General features: G+C 34.0%; 1 protein-coding gene, 1 long non-coding RNA gene and 1 other non-coding gene across 3 annotated transcripts; 2 read left to right on the top strand and 1 right to left on the bottom strand.

Moving 5' to 3' along the window:
- Positions 1–6392: 6392 nt before the first annotated feature.
- LOC121746928 lies at positions 6393–6936 on the top strand. Its single transcript, XR_006039090.1, has 2 exons — positions 6393–6594; positions 6678–6936. It is a non-coding gene; the product is annotated as an uncharacterized LOC121746928 (long non-coding RNA).
- A 5119-nt stretch (positions 6937–12055) lies between these two features.
- Positions 12056–14364, top strand: LOC121748723 (F-box protein SKIP1-like). The gene is made up of 2 exons (XM_042143209.1): positions 12056–12499; positions 13618–14364. Exons 1-2 carry the CDS (start codon positions 12141–12143, stop codon positions 14189–14191), a joined length of 933 nt encoding a protein of 310 aa, XP_041999143.1. The 5' UTR covers positions 12056–12140; the 3' UTR covers positions 14192–14364.
- Positions 14365–15834: 1470 nt separating this feature from the next.
- Positions 15835–15940, bottom strand: LOC121749955. Its single transcript, XR_006039757.1, has one exon. It is a non-coding gene; the product is annotated as a small nucleolar RNA snoR103 (small nucleolar RNA).
- Between the last annotated feature and the right edge of the window lie 145 nt (positions 15941–16085).

Below are 16085 nucleotides of genomic sequence, written 5' to 3'. Positions count from 1 at the left end.
GGCTGACTTAGCATCCAGCTGTCAATGACCGAGCATCCAGCCAGCATGGAGTTAGTTAGGAAGTTAGTTGGTTGTTTCTTGAAAATATCTTGCTTCTTGTATAAATAGTTAGCTCGTGTATTGCTTATATTCATTGATTGGAGTTTGTGAATAAAATTCTCCCTTTCATCTCAATCTTTGTTTCTACTTCTGAGTTTATCATTCTACACATATGAGTTTATCATTCTACACATATGAGTTTATCCTTCAAAACCAGAAAAATTACAGTTTTTAATAACAATCTACAATGCTCAATAGCCTATACTTCCATTGATTTGTCATATCATACTTAGATGTATCTTTCACCATCAATTGACTTTCGGCACCTCAAACAGTCTTGAATTGTGATTTGATAACCTTATGTGAGTAGTAGCATCAGATCTACCCACCAATTATCATTAGGGACTGAAGCCAAATTAACTTCAGAACATACCAAAACAAGAATGTAACTTCCTTTGCACGCCATGAGTGATATTTACAATTCTTCTTTTTATATCCATGTTTGCCACAAAAGAAACAACTATCATTATCCTTATGTTGTTTCTTTTGTGATGAACTCTTATCCATAACAGCATTCTCAATACACATTTTCTTAATGCCCTTTACTTTATATCTTAAGATACTGACCAGATGTGCAACACCAAATGCACAAGCAAGTCTAGAATTCAAGCTTAAGTGAAAAAACATGAGACATTTTCATAATGTGCTCCCTTGCCCTTGCCCTTATACTTTATTGAGATCAAGCATGACTGTCTCAGCCTTAACGTTTTTAGCAAAACGTTCCTTAATTTTGGCAAGGTATTCACCGGCCTTACCGATATAATCAGATGCAGTGCCTCGAAAGGCTTCTGGGATACTATACCTAATGATCAGCAGGCTTACGTAATTCGAGTATTCCCACTTCTCATAGTTTCTCCTTTGATTAGAAGTATTATCATCCGTAGGAGAAGCAGGTTGCTCAATTATTAGTGCGTAATCCAGATCCATGCAACCTAGAGATCAAAATATAATCTTTTCAATCCTTAAAATTTGACACATTCAACACTGACATATTGTTCACGTTGGAAGAAGTTGTAGGAGCATATATAATGACATAATAGAGAACCAAAACCGAAATAGTTGTCATGCTCACATAATAAAATTCAAATAAAAAGGTAACATCTCGAGGTACCGGCACAACATTCATATCAAGTCTTTGGACAGTAATATGAACTTGTAAGTGACAACCTCTTTGTAGTGATCAAACACTGACAATAAGATTATGTCAAGTAATGTCCACCTTTGGGCATCACAATTACTTACACAAAAAATGGATAATTGTCACCCATTTATCGCCACAGGTATATGTGTATCTCGTGTCAAATATTAATCTTCATTTGGGCTGACTAATATCCGCATTAAAATACCACACACACATCACCGTCCTAACAGTCGCAATAAAGAAGTCTAGAGAAGAGGTGCTACTTTTGCAACGTCTTGTTTCGACTAATCTAATTTGAATATAAGTAAATTATGGTGAGGTATCGAGCACAACATTCACATCAAGTCTTTGGACAGTAATATGAACTTGTAAGTGGTAACCTTTCTATAGTGATCAAACACTGACAATAAAATCATGTCAAGTAATGTCCACCTTGGCATCACACTACTTACACAAAACTGAATAATTGTCATGTATTTATCACCAAAGGTATGTGTGCATCTCGTGCTAAATATTAATCTTCCTTTGGGCCAACTAATATCCGCATCAAAATACACACATCAATAAAGGAACATGATGCACCAAAATTATTGAATTTAAAACTTTAATTGAATTCTCAAAAAGAATTCTTAATTCCTAATTAATTAGCCAATTAATTGAGAGAGTTTATATGAATTGATTATTCAATTCCTAAACTTTTGACGTTAAAATATAACGTGCATAATACATAATCAATGGAATCATCAATTTCACATTTCAATTTGTATCAATGCATCAGCCAAATATTGAAACGTCTATATTGATTCAACATAATCAACATATGCATACATACAAATTGAATTCTCAATCACAATGAATTCATTACCATAATTACGAAACAACCGTTTCATTCTCAATCAATAATCCCAATAATACTCCCTAAATATGTGTGCATAATGATAATTCCACAAAATAATAAACGATACCGCAAAGGCATATATTATCAACTTCTATAACCAAAGTCAACACATGTAATAAACAATTCTCAAAACCAAATCCTTAACATTATGGATTCACATAACAAGCAAGAATATAAACCTTATTCACCGAACATGAATATACAATTTGCAAAATTTTACATAGACTAAAATAACCAAACACGTAACCATGAATTCTCAATTCACAATTAAGATGCTCAATTCATCAACCGAAAGCAATTGTAGGTAAAACATAATCCAAAACTCTATTTATGAGATGCGTACCCAAAACACAAACGTGAATTGGTATCTCAATAATCAAGCAATATCGAATATGCGTACAAAAGCATTAATCCACAACATTTCTCACTAAGATCGAACCAAATTATGAAACAAAAGCGCAATTCATCGCCGTCCACAAAAAAAATTATCACAAACCCTAATATCAAGAAATTTAATTTTTTTAATTCTAAATACAAATTCATAAACACAACCAGCGGCCATATATACATATACTCATTCCAAAACTCAATCTGAAAATTGATTACAAAACAGCGGCCAGAATGCGTAATTTTAAGAAAAGTTGTCACAAAATCCTAATTCTTTCTTTTCCCAATTCTTAGAGAATCATCAATAGAGTGACTCTGATAACACTTGTTAGAATAATTGAGTGAACAATTACATAAAACTCTCTATGATGATTAACCAAGAACGGCGGAGAAGGAGCGAAATCTATAAAGCGGAAGCGTACCTTGATCCATCTAAAATCGAACGACAGAATTGCTTTGCAGTGGCTATGGGTCTTCCAAACGATCAGAGACATTTTTGCAATAGTCTGCCGAGAGAATACAGAGATATCGAATGTTCTTCTGACGTCTGCGGACCATAACCTAATCTTATAGTATTTATAAACATAAGAGTCTTTATTTTCTATTCGGTCCCTCAACAAATAGAAAAATCACAAAATGATATCTACATTTAATTCCATAACAAATAAATACACTTTAGCCCAAACTTTAATCTTTATAGGATCACTTTAATTGGGCAACTGAAAGATATTCATACACATTAAATTAGTCACGTGGAAGCTCAAATTTCTAACATCATTCTCCACTAATAATACTTTAATTAATTTTTCTTTCTACCTATCTCTTACTTTACCAATTTTGCACTAAAACTCGTGTCAAACTCAGAGCATATTTGGGGACGGAGGGAGTAATATGATAAAATACTCACTTTCACTCAAGGAAGATAATCTCTAGGACAACAATTTTATGCAATCTTATTCCAAGGAATTTATGAAGAGAGAGAAAAAGGTTTATTAGATGTTTAAAAGTAATGCTCCCTTCATTTGTGAATTGAAGTCTCATTTCTTTTCGCTATGAGTTTTAAAAAATGTTAAGAAAAGTGGGAGGAAAAAGTTAGTGGTATATGAGCCACTTATATACTCCCTCCGTCCCGTAAAAGTATGAACTATTTCCTTATTAGTCAGTCCTTAAAAAGTATGAACTTTCTAAATTTGGAATAGTTAAACAACACATTACTCTTACAAATCATTTTATCTATCAAGGACTTCATCGCCAGAAAGGCGAGGGGATTCGGAAATATTGTTATTGCCAAGAACGTGTATGTTATGATTCAAAAGAAATTTTATACAAGTGTACAGATCCATGTATGTTCTCCTTACCCATCCATATTGGAATTGTAAAGGTGGAACATTCTATGTGGGATTTGGGTGCATCTATTAATATTCTGTCATTATATGTGTACAATAAATTAAAACTAACGTTGAGTTGGTTGACACTACAATAGCAATCCAACTTGTTGATTGATCACGCACATGTTCTTAGGGCGTTTTTGAGGATGTTCTTATCAAGGTTCTTGGTTTCTTATATCCCACTTATTTTTACGTTAATAAAATGAATGACTTGCTTTCTTAAGATTCTAGTGAGGTGTTGTTAGGAAGGTCGTTCCTTAAAATCACTGTAATAACCCAATTTAATACCACAGTAACAAACTAATTTACGCATGGCCCGATTTCTACATTGAGCTCATGTATGCACATAGGTTTGTTCAAGTTTGTCTTCAAGAACAACCAACGATGTGGACACTTGTCCAGATACGTCTCTCAGAACGACCATCGATGTGAACACCTATCCAGGTGTGTCTCCTTGTCAGCACACATGTAGCTCCCAACTGTCACAATCTTGTCTTTTGAAAAGAGACATTCCTCAACTCGGCTTTTCAAAGCTTTGTTTAGGTTTTTGCGTAATTCTTTTATGGTTTCATTTCCATGTAATTTTTTTCTTTATACTTCCTCCGCCCCACTCAAGATATCGACATTCTTGAGTGACACGGGAATTTAAAAGAAATTGTTAGGTGAAGATGTGAAGTAGTTATAGAGAAAAAAGTAGTTGAATATTATAAAGAATAGAGAGGAAGGGGAGATTTATTTTCAAATATAGAAAATAGATATTTTGAGTGGGACAAATTAAAAAGAAAAAGTGGACATCTTGAATGAGACAAAGAGACTATATTTTTTCTTCAGAGTTCTATTACACCTGACATGTATTCTAATTATGAAGCCTGTTAATAGGAAAAACAATAAAGAACAAAATAAGATTCAAGTTTATAAATAAAGTACTTATATAAGATGATAATATTAGATAGTACTTATAAAAAAGTCAAACCATTCAAATAATAATAAGAATATAAATATATTATTAATTATTTTCCCTGTCCCACCTTAAATGATAACATTTTTTTCATATTATTTTGAGAAAATAGTAATAAATAGTTAAAATAGAGAAAAAACAAAGTATGAGATTCTCATCTGTATTATTATTATTTTTTCCTCTCCATTTTAATTATTTACTATAATTTTCTCAAAAAACATGTATGAAAAAATAAATGTGTTATCTAAGGTAGAACGGAGGGAATATGATTTAGATTGAATTTTGATAGATCTTAGACAGCTTTTTGAAATAAAATGCATCTCGAATATTGGAATGCCCATCCATCAGTTTTGGCCTTTGGGTACAGTATGAATTTCACAAAAATGAAAAAGTTGGTCATACAATAAATCATATGATCCTAAAATTAAGATTTAGGAGTGGTCTCACTACTAACTGTCACTATCATTCATCGCCTAAAGACCAGCATTTCTTAAACATCAATTTCCACATAAGTTTAATTAATATATATCCACTAATTCATATTTCCAAAATGGCATCAAGATGTGCACTCTTTGTGGAAATTATTGTTGCAGTACTTCTCCCACCATTGGGAGTCTTCTTCAGAAACGGTTGCTGCACTGTGTCTGTATGTTTACATATTTCTGCAATCTTAGACAGTTGACTCTATTTTTTTATACTCTATTTGAATTTGATATTGTGATTGATTGCAGTGTTAGTTCTTGATATGTGTGGTGCTCACACTATTAGGCTATATCCCTGGGATTATCTATGCTGTTTATGCCATCGTGGTGCGAGGTAGCCCATGGGATGATGAAGATTATTTGCACCCCATTAATCCTTAATTCTTCTCTATTCTCAATTACTTATATTTCAGTAATCTAAAATATATTCTAACTTACAAATTCATTGTCTTCTTTATCTTTGACAGCACTAAAATCAACTTTTTTTTCTCCAAAATGTTTTGCTCTTCTCCAAATTTTATAATTAAAAATTGTTAAATCTTTTCTTTTATAAGATGAAATAAATGTTAAATACCATCTTCCATAATCTTTATTGGGATTGAAGTAACCGAAATCAATTATATTAAACTTGTGGAGTTCTAAATTATTTAATAATTTCCCTCATGACCTTTGAGCATATGCTACAAACGTAACGTGATTAATAGTTATGAGATTAGATTGAAAATAGTGGTGGAATGCTTTGTCACATAATTATGCTTAATTGTGTTTGTTGTAGTATTATAGAGTACCTCTTAATTCAAGAAAATAAATAAAGACCATTATATGCATGTAACTCTATTTAATAAATACTCTCATTACTACTACAATGTACCTACTCAACTAAAATTGAGAAATACTCCTTCTTCCCTTAATAAGAGTCATGTTTTATCATCTCCGTTCGTCCATGAATAAGAGTCATATTTCACTTTTTTTTATCATAAATTATATAATCCATCAACTTATTCCACTCATATTTTTATTATAAAACTATATAATTTGGTCGTGTTGTAAATATATCCTCCCAAATTTGAAACAATCAAACCCTATTGTCTCCAACATTACTTAGCCCACTATCAGCCAATCGCTTGTAGCTTGATACACAAACAGAGAGGAAAATGTCTTGTTGTATAATATTCTGCGAGATCCTACTCGCAATCTTGCTCCCTCCTCTCGGTGTCTGCCTCCGCCATGGCTGCTGCACGGTAAGATCATTTTACTTCTCACGATTCCTTATTTATGACGATTGATTGGATTTTGGACAATCGTTCATTCAATTTGACCGCAGGTGGAGTTCTTCATTTGCTTGATGTTGACTATCTTGGGGTATGTACCTGGCATCATTTACGCTCTCTACGCAATCGCTTGCCTTGATCCTGATAGGTTTCGCGGAGAGTACTATGTGCTAGCATGATTCGCCCTTCGTTTCCTGTTCTTCGATTGTGCTCTCTATGTTAGGTGATGAATTGTATTACTTCTATGCTAATGTTATTTATTTATTGTGTAATTTTTATGACAGAATTGATTAATGGAGATGCTTGATTCTAGTCCGCTTTGTCAATTGTGCTGCCTTTTCAATTCGTAGCCATGATTTTGTGGCGCAGCTGATCTAGGTATATGAAGCTTTTCCGGTTTGGTAGCTGCTGTTTTTGTTAGGGATTAGGGTTTTAGTCAATCATGTGGAAGAGACACAGAAGCAATCATCATTGCCAAGTTTCTTGTATTAGGATATCAACAAATGTAGATTTGGTTTTCCTTAGTTTCTAATGATGAGTTGATCTAGAATCAGCATAGCTTTTCATCATAGACCAGAATCAGGCTATTCAACATCCCCTGAATAGAGGTAATCTGACCACATTGAAGATGCAGTAAGATTCATTCGGGTGGTTATGCTGAAAATCTAGGGAATTTCGGTGTTGTGATCTAGTGAGTATGAGGTGTAGGTCCAATGTATAGAGGTATTGTTCATTGCTAGTTCTTGCTCCTCGTTTCTCATAAACTCTGTTGTTGTGAGGTGTTGCTCAGCTGCTCTTGTAGCACTTCTCTTTTATAACGCAGCCCTGTTGTATTCCATTTGAAACATTTTCTATAAACCTGATCTCTGCACGTCTTGTTTTTTACTATGCGCTGCATTTCTCTAAGGAGACGTTTACTAGAGTGATACGATAGATTGATAAAACATTGGATTGAGTAGTTGAAGGATAATATGGTCGAACAAACTCAAAATTAATAAATCCGTCAATGTAAACAATGGATTACGGAGATTATTTATATCAATATATCTCACCACTCAAAGTAAACAGCCCTTAATTGCCATGTTTTGATCTTGCATATTAAGTTAGAGACTTGTTTCTTTCTAATCTGATCGGTTTTAGCCATGAAATTTTTGCTGGTTAAGTTTGCAGTGTTCATATTGATACTGGTTTTAGGTCTCTGTTGTGGATTGTGCCTCTAGATTCTGTGTAATTATTTGACACTTTTACTTAGAAAATTCTTGCATCCTTCCATAATTTCTTTTTTGGAGTAGTTTCTGGTATATTCATCTACTTGAGGAGTAATCAATGGGATGCTCTGCTGGTGCTTAGTGACATGGTTTTGTTGATACGAGAGCATGAGACAGGATTTTGTTGTAGTCTTTGTAATAAAAATTGCACAACATAGAATCGTTTATGGTTTCAAGTGTTGTACGGACACTGATCGTATCAATTGATGTCGTACTACTCATGGCTGTTGTCGCTTGCAACGGTTGGAGTCGATCCACTGCTTGTGGAGCACTGGCAGCCTACGATGCTTTGGGCGCTTCGGTTGGCCATTTTTCGATGCTTGCTACCCTGCCCACTTTTCGTAGCACACCTTCTTCGAAATAATAGTGTACTTGATAGACTTGTAGTTCTCAGTTTGGTAGGACGCAATTGTCTCGCGGAGAATACCCGCCTTGTTTGCGACGCTCCTCCATTCTTACTTCAAGTTGTTGATGTCAGATCATGTTTGGATTTCTTGGTTTACCTAGTTGAAACAAGATTGAAGCATTTTATATGTGCTATTTGGATGCCTTAAGTAGTTCTTGTTGTACTTATTACAGGTTTCTCCCAAAAAGCCTTTTTTTTTGTTACCGATGATTGTATCTTCGCTTGTATCCACATAAACTTTAAGAGAGTGTTCGGTTTGTAAGATTGTATCCAGAGATTAAATATGTAGTGTGTTTGGTTCATGAGATAACTCAATTCTAGATGGATAATAATGAGATAATTAGTCATTGCTAACCCCTATGACTAAAGTAATAGTCTCACAACTCAATCCTAGATTATATCTTGATATTATTTTATCTAAGAAACCGAATACCACCTAAAAGTCTCCTTGATTTCTTCATCGTGAACTATACTCGTATAGCGCGTGTGTAAACCTTAGGGAGAGGACAGGCCGTTGAAAAGTTGGAGACTTGAGTTGGAAGACCTTGGACTCTTGGAGTAGGCATAGGGGTGGGAAATTATACCGAAATACCGTAATACCGGACTTACCGTACCGGAAAAATACCAAAAATACCGATTTTTCGGTATACCGCAGTTTTCGGTACGGTATGATACCGTACCGCAGTGTTTCGGTACGGTAATGGTATCAATTTTTCTATACCGCGGTATACCGAAACTTCGGTATATACCGAATCCACGGTATACCGGTATACCGTGGTATACCGAAGATTCGGAATACCGTGGTATACCGGTATACCGATAGATTATTATTATTATTATTATTATTATTATTATTATATATATATATTACATTTATATACATTTATATATATATATATATATTATATTAAAAAAATTTAATACATCAATTAATACAATAAAATTAAACATTCAAATGATAATTTATTCAAACAAATTCAAAATTAACCTGAATTATTTTTTTTATCAACTCATCCTATTAAATATAATAAACACAATAGCACATAACACCGAAAGAAGATTGGAAATACGATATCGGGAATATGTTTCAACAGAGCACATTTGAAAGAATTTGTATTAACTCACACCATTTAGTATATGATTTTTGTGTAATGTCATATTTCAAATATGCAAAGTAATTAAAAATTTTGTTTTATTCTTCGTCACACTTCATAAAATGTCAATTAAAAATATGTGCAGCTGAAAATGAATCAAATCGTTTAATTAGTGTTTAATTCATTGTATGTTATCTTATTTTATATACTACTTAAATTGAAGGATGAATAAATAGGATACTGATCAGTCATTCTTAATTCTTAAAGAAAAATAAATGTCCAATTTAAATTACTAACTAGTGTCACGCCCGTGCGATGCACGGGTCATTTTAATTTGTTCATATTTATTTCATTTTGCGAAATAAAAGTTGTGAAATGATAAACAAAAGAATATTCGACATCCTCTTACTTTGGATTATACTTTTTCAATCACATTAACCCCACATAGACACAAGAGTGTGTTTAAATGCGACCTTTTCTTAAAAATGTCAATACGATCACATTAAAATTTCAACATATATTTGTGTTGACATTTTAATAAACTGTCTTGACATTTAAATATCAGACTTAAAATTAAAAAGCATTTTAAATCTGTGAAAATATGAATTAACCGTTGAGTTATAACTGTAGGAGCAAGTTTACGTTGCAATAATTTAATATTGCACTGGTGAGACACTTTCTAGTCGAGATTCATTTCATTGCAATATAGCGACCATATACACTAAAACTCAAACCTTGAAACCTAAATCCTAAACCATTAACTTTAAAATATACCCATCATAACCAACAAATGAGCCAAATTTTGATATATGTTGAATTTTAGTATTTTCACATTAAAAAATATTATTTGCTAGTATTTTAAAAATTTATTCAAATCAAAGGAAGACCGTGCCTTGTTAATATTTTTGAGAATTTGTATGCATGTTTATAATGATAGATTGAAATTAAAGTCTAGGGGGAAAAAATTGAATCTTTATTACATTACACTTGTAAATCTATTTGGAGATTTTATTTATAAGACCAATTATTACTACTATTGGTCTAAATAGCCAAAAAAATCAATAAGTACCTTCATTTTATCATTAACCACGATTATGAGATAAAATTCTGAATATATGTAATCAAAATAATCCATAAATATATATTAAAAGATACTTAAAGATCAACATCATCGACAACAACAAATATAATATGATACTTGATAACATGCTAACCAAAATATAAAATTGAATAGAGTGATTGACGAATTACCGATAGCAAAAAATAATGAACAATCGAGAAACCAATTAGTAAATGAACAAATCAAGAAACTAATTATTTTTCGGTATACCGTTACCGTTACCATACCGTTATTACGGTATAAACGGTATACCGAAACACGGTACGGTATACCGTAATAACGGTATGGTAACGGTATCAAAAAATATCATACCGAATTTCCGGTATACCGAAAATTCGGTACGGTATCGGTATTGAATTTTGTCATACCGTACTTTCCGGTACGATATGCGGTATGGCACGGTCGGTACGGTATACCGTACCGACCCACCCCTAAGTAGGCATTCCAAAGTACAAACTGTTTGATTGTATGATACAATGTTCCGAATATGGCATCTTGATCAAAGCCAGACCACAGTGGAGATGGAGAATGAAATAGAAAAGTTGAAAATATTAAGAGGATTGGGAAGAAAAATGAAAGGAATTTGTAAAATACGAAGAAGATTATTATTTTAAGTTGTAAAATACGAAGTAGTCTTAGAAATGCGGTATTTATACCAAAGGTCGAGATTAAAAGAAAAAATTGTATTCCAAGATACTTTTCCTTGAGTAACACGGATTTTAGAGCATCCATGCTCTTGCCAAGAATACGGATGTGGGTTCGGACTCACCTTTATTCATTTTTAATTTCATGTTTTTTCACAAGAGCACACCACCCACATTCATGTTCTTCCGCAAGAGCATGCTCAAGAGTCTCACAATTATTCAATTTAAATATTTCAATTACTAAAAACATTCCCACAATATTAAAATGCATTAAAAAATACCCGAAATACTATTACAAATTACTAAAAAATTAAAATTTAGATAATTAAAATCCTAAAAATTAAAAATTACATAATTAAATTTATAATAAAAAAATTGAAATATGAATGAGAAATAATTTGATGTAAAGAATGATGATAAAAGTGGGTATTTATAGATGATTTTGGGATTAATTTTTTTTTAAACAATAAAAAAATTGAAAAAAACAGTGAAAATGGCTATATTTTTGGGAATTCAAAATATTTTTTCCTTTTTTCAGATTATTTCTTATCTTTTAAGATTTTTTTAAAATATTAAATTTAATGGAATAAAAACGATCCCAATCAGGAGACGCCACGTAGACGTGCTCTTCGGCACGGTGGTGCTTTTGCTATCGAGTCCATCCGTGCCATTGACAAGGGTACAACAGCGAGCATGGTACTCGCCGGCGGCTGCTCTTTTCAAAGAGCACTGCTGCGGATGCTCTTATATAAATTATTTTGGAAAGTCTTATCTCTCTAATTTGATTTGATGTGATCAATTTTCCACAAATAAAATATTTTAATTGTTTTTCTTTTTATTATTCTTATTTTATCATGTGTATTAAAATAAATATGAGGAAGAGCATTAAAATTTGTGACACCGATTATATTTTGATGGACAGAGAGCAATGACTGTGATTGATTATCCAAAGACAACTCGCAATTTGCATTCGGTCTCTAAGAAATGGATGAGGAAAAGAAATCAGAGAGGGAGAGTAGAACCACCGAGTCGGAGTGGGCCGAGTTGACTCACGAGTGCCTCATCAACATCCTCTTCCGCCTCTCCTTGGAGGACCGATGGCGGGCAGCTATGCGCGTGTGCAAGGCGTGGCATCAAGCCTGCAAGGATCCCTACCTCAATTCGGTTCTCGACCTCGAATCTCATTTCGTCCCCGTCAATGAATTACCCCGCTTCTGGACTCCCGACTTCGAGCGCAGGGTTGATAATATGCTCCGATCCGTCGTCGTTTGGAGCTCAGGTTCCCTCACTCAGATCCGCGTCAGGCATTGCTCCGATCGATCTCTCGCCCTTGTTGCCCAGAGGTATCCTCTTTTTATTTGATTGATTTGGTTTAATTTATTTTTATCTGGATATTGATTGACTGAATTAAGCCTTTTTGATCATTTCCTTTCCTACTTTGTTGATCGGAACTCGACTTGCAGATGATTATATTTATCCATGACTGCCAATTAGTCGCTTTTAGTGTAGCTCTGAAATTGTTTGATTGGAAGCTCGTTTGGATTGATAGTTGAATGTGTTATCATAGTTCTAACCTTCCTTTGGCAAGTCAAAAAATCAAAATCAAACTACACGAAACCCTGACAAAAAATCAAAATCAAAATCAAACTACTAGATGCCGTCATAGTTGTTGGTTTTGGCTTGGCTGGCGTCCATCCCGCTCGCCACAGGCTCACCATTGATGCAGATACGGAAGTTTGGGGGTGTGGATGAAGCGGTGGGATAAAAAGTGGAAAGTGGAGAGCTATCAGAGGTTCAGAGCGCAAGCTGATGCCATTCATATTCGGGTTTCATAAAGAAAACCCTATTTTATAGCTATTTGGATTTCTAAATGTTTACCTTCAAAGGTATGGAATTGGAATTGAGTTCCATTTCCAAATCCAAGCCCCCAATTCCATGGTACAAGTAAATTGTTCTCAAGGCATATGATATGAGGTTGTGGTATGGATTAAATCATGAGCAATATTCTGAATATTTGTAATTGCCATTGTGTCATTTACTGCATAGTGCATACCTATTCCAAATATCTCAGTTCTTTACTGAACTTAATGTCTCTGTCCGAAACATTACATAGTTGACGTGGAGTTTGTCCGATTATCTTTTAGTTGTAAAAAAGCAATTTTGATTTAGCTTTACCATAAACGGCCCAAAAGGTTAATAAAACTCTTAAATTTTACCTATAAAATGGAACCTGCAGAATATCAAGTTATATACAACTATTCTTACCATAATTTGAGCTTTAGCCTTAACAGATTAGAAACTTTCATTTTGTTCTGCCATTTCGTTTGTAAGTTTGCATAAGGTATGCTCTTGTTTTTATATTATCTGTTTGTTGATATAAAATTTGACATCTTTCAGTTTGTTTGGTCGGTATTGAGGTTCATAAGCATAAGAGAGAAACTGCTGTTTTGTGGTTTTTCAGGTGCCCGAATCTTCAAATTCTTTCTATCAGGAGCTCTCCTCATGTTACCGATGCAATCATGGCTGAAATAGCTTCTGGCTGTCCCAAGATCGAGGAGCTCGACATCAGCTACTGCTATGAAATATCTGACAAATCTCTGGCAATCATAGGCTCTCGTTGTCCAAATTTGCATGTGCTTAAGAGAAACCTAATGAACTGGTTGGATCCTTCCCAGCATGTAGGAATTGTCCCCAACGAATATCTAAATGCATGTCCTCAGGATGGGGATTCAGAAGCTGCCGCCATCTCAAAATGTATGCCTCATCTTCTCCATCTTGAACTCAGATTCTTAAAGTTGACAGCAAAAGGGGTCACTCTAATCTCTGAAGGGTGTAAGGAGCTGGAGTACATCGACTTATCTGGGTGTGCAAATGTGACTGGTCGAGATATCGCTTATGCATCTCTCAATTTGAAAAACTTGAAAACCATCAAGAAGCCCAACTTTTATATCCCAAGGTCATCTTTCCACGCAGAAAGATATGGGCATTGGCAGTTGTACGACGAGCGGTTTCAAACAGATGTATTCAGAATTTGATGGAGATGAAGGTACGTTGACAAGTTGTGTTTGTCTATTTTGTGTATATATCGTTGGACCCTAGCTTTGTGAAGCGTTTGTATCTGAAAATTCAAAATTGCAACTTCTTTGTTCTATATTTGTTACTACTACTTATTGTAAATTTGACTAAATTTAGTAACATTGTTTGATCATATTGTTGTCACTAAAATCCCACAGTATGCCTTAAAATCGCAACGAATGCTTTTATCGTGCCATTTCATCATTTTCACACAATTTTTTACCACTTTATTCAATTCAAACGAATGCTTTTATCGTGGCATTTCATCATTTTCACACAATTTTTTACCACTTTATTCAATTCAATGAAGCATTTGTAAGGACCCATTCCCCTTTACAAGTAGAGACAACATCTGAAACCTCAGCGAAAGTAGAGTCAGTGGACTTCCACATACAACATACTATAAATTTGCACAAACAACTCAAAGTATATTTAAAATTAATTAAGATATATAAATAAAAAATTATTTATATAATTTAGATTTTATTAAAATCTAGGAGAACTTAAAAACTGTTAAATGTAATAGTTTCATAATTTAAGCTAGATAAGCAATCATCTTTATATTGTTTTAAATATATTTTGAGCAGGAAATCAGTCAATTAGTTACACAATTTAAGCTACATTACGGCCACAACTTGAGAGTTTAATAAAATATAGAACTTAAAAACTGTTAATCTACACAACTTTGCATGAAGAGTAAGAAATCGGCTTACAAGCGCTTGCTTAACAATGAATTGATTGTGGAAAGGAAAAGTGGTGAATAGTTCAAGTTTATAATCATCAACCAACTCACTACAATGCTAGAAATAATGATATTGATAATCTCAAAAAAATAAATCAGCTTATGATTATGTTAACAAATACACTCTCAACGAATCTCGCTAACTATAGAATGATGATATATGGAACTGAAATACTAAAGAAAGTCTGTATTCAAACTATCCCACCAATTTTGCTGCTAATAGTCCTCACCTGCCTTAGCCAAAATGTCTCTTGCTGCCTTCAAGTACAAGCATCCGACCACAACTAGTATCCCGATGGTCTCGCCAAAATTGGCAGGTGCTGTTGGCGAATCAATAGCGGGATCATCCACTGATGCAGCATATAATTATCGGAGGAATCCAGTAACGTCAAGGACCTTTTTCACAAACATTTATTCTAGCAGTAGACCAATAGGTTGGACACAAGTGAAATCGCCTCTTTGACAACCTGAGGAGACTTCCAACTCTTTAACGCATTGCAAAGCCTCATCCAAAAGTCGGACGACGAAGTATTCCTCAAGATGCGACACTGTCTTCCTCTCAAGTCATCGGGGTTCGAACTTGTAGTTGGAGCTGATGGTTTCTCAGTATCTGGGGTACCAGGAAAAGGTCCAGATTATAGGTAACAAACACTATTTAAACTGAGAAAAAATTGGAGAAAACTGTAATTATTCTAATTTGCCAGAAGCATGAATACAGCGTGTGAAGAAAAATAAGCTATGTGTTCATCACAAGCATGTCATGCCAAGAGCAGCTTCACATGATGAGGCTAAACAGAAACTAAACCTCATTGAACACAAATCCAGCTAAGAAATTCATTATTACAAGCTTAATCCCAATTATCATATCCGCAGGTTTCTTTATGCGCATGCAGTTCTTCTTGCACACCCACCTAAAGCCTATGTATTGCTTTATGTCCATATTTTACAGCAAATACACTCCTGAAGTGCACTGCCAACAATTAGGACAACAATTTCAAGCTAAAATACCATGTATCATATCCATATGTTTCTTTATGGAAATGCCACTCCCTGCACATCCATCTTAACCCCACATATTGATTTATGTCCATGTTTACAGCAAACATACTACT

Source organism: Salvia splendens, chromosome 9 (assembly GCF_004379255.2).
Source record: "Salvia splendens isolate huo1 chromosome 9, SspV2, whole genome shotgun sequence".
Classification (NCBI taxonomy): domain Eukaryota; kingdom Viridiplantae; phylum Streptophyta; class Magnoliopsida; order Lamiales; family Lamiaceae; genus Salvia; species Salvia splendens.
Note: the sequence above shows the minus strand (reverse complement) of the source record. Positions and strands in the feature narration are given on the sequence as shown.

Coding starts and splice junctions, on each gene's coding strand:
- LOC121748723 (XM_042143209.1), top strand. CDS start 12,141: ATGGATGAGGAAAAGAAATCAGAGAGGGAGAGTAGAACCACCGAGTCG. Junction 12,500..13,617: donor CTCGCCCTTGTTGCCCAGAG/GTATCCTCTTTT, acceptor GTGGTTTTTCAG/GTGCCCGAATCTTCAAATTC.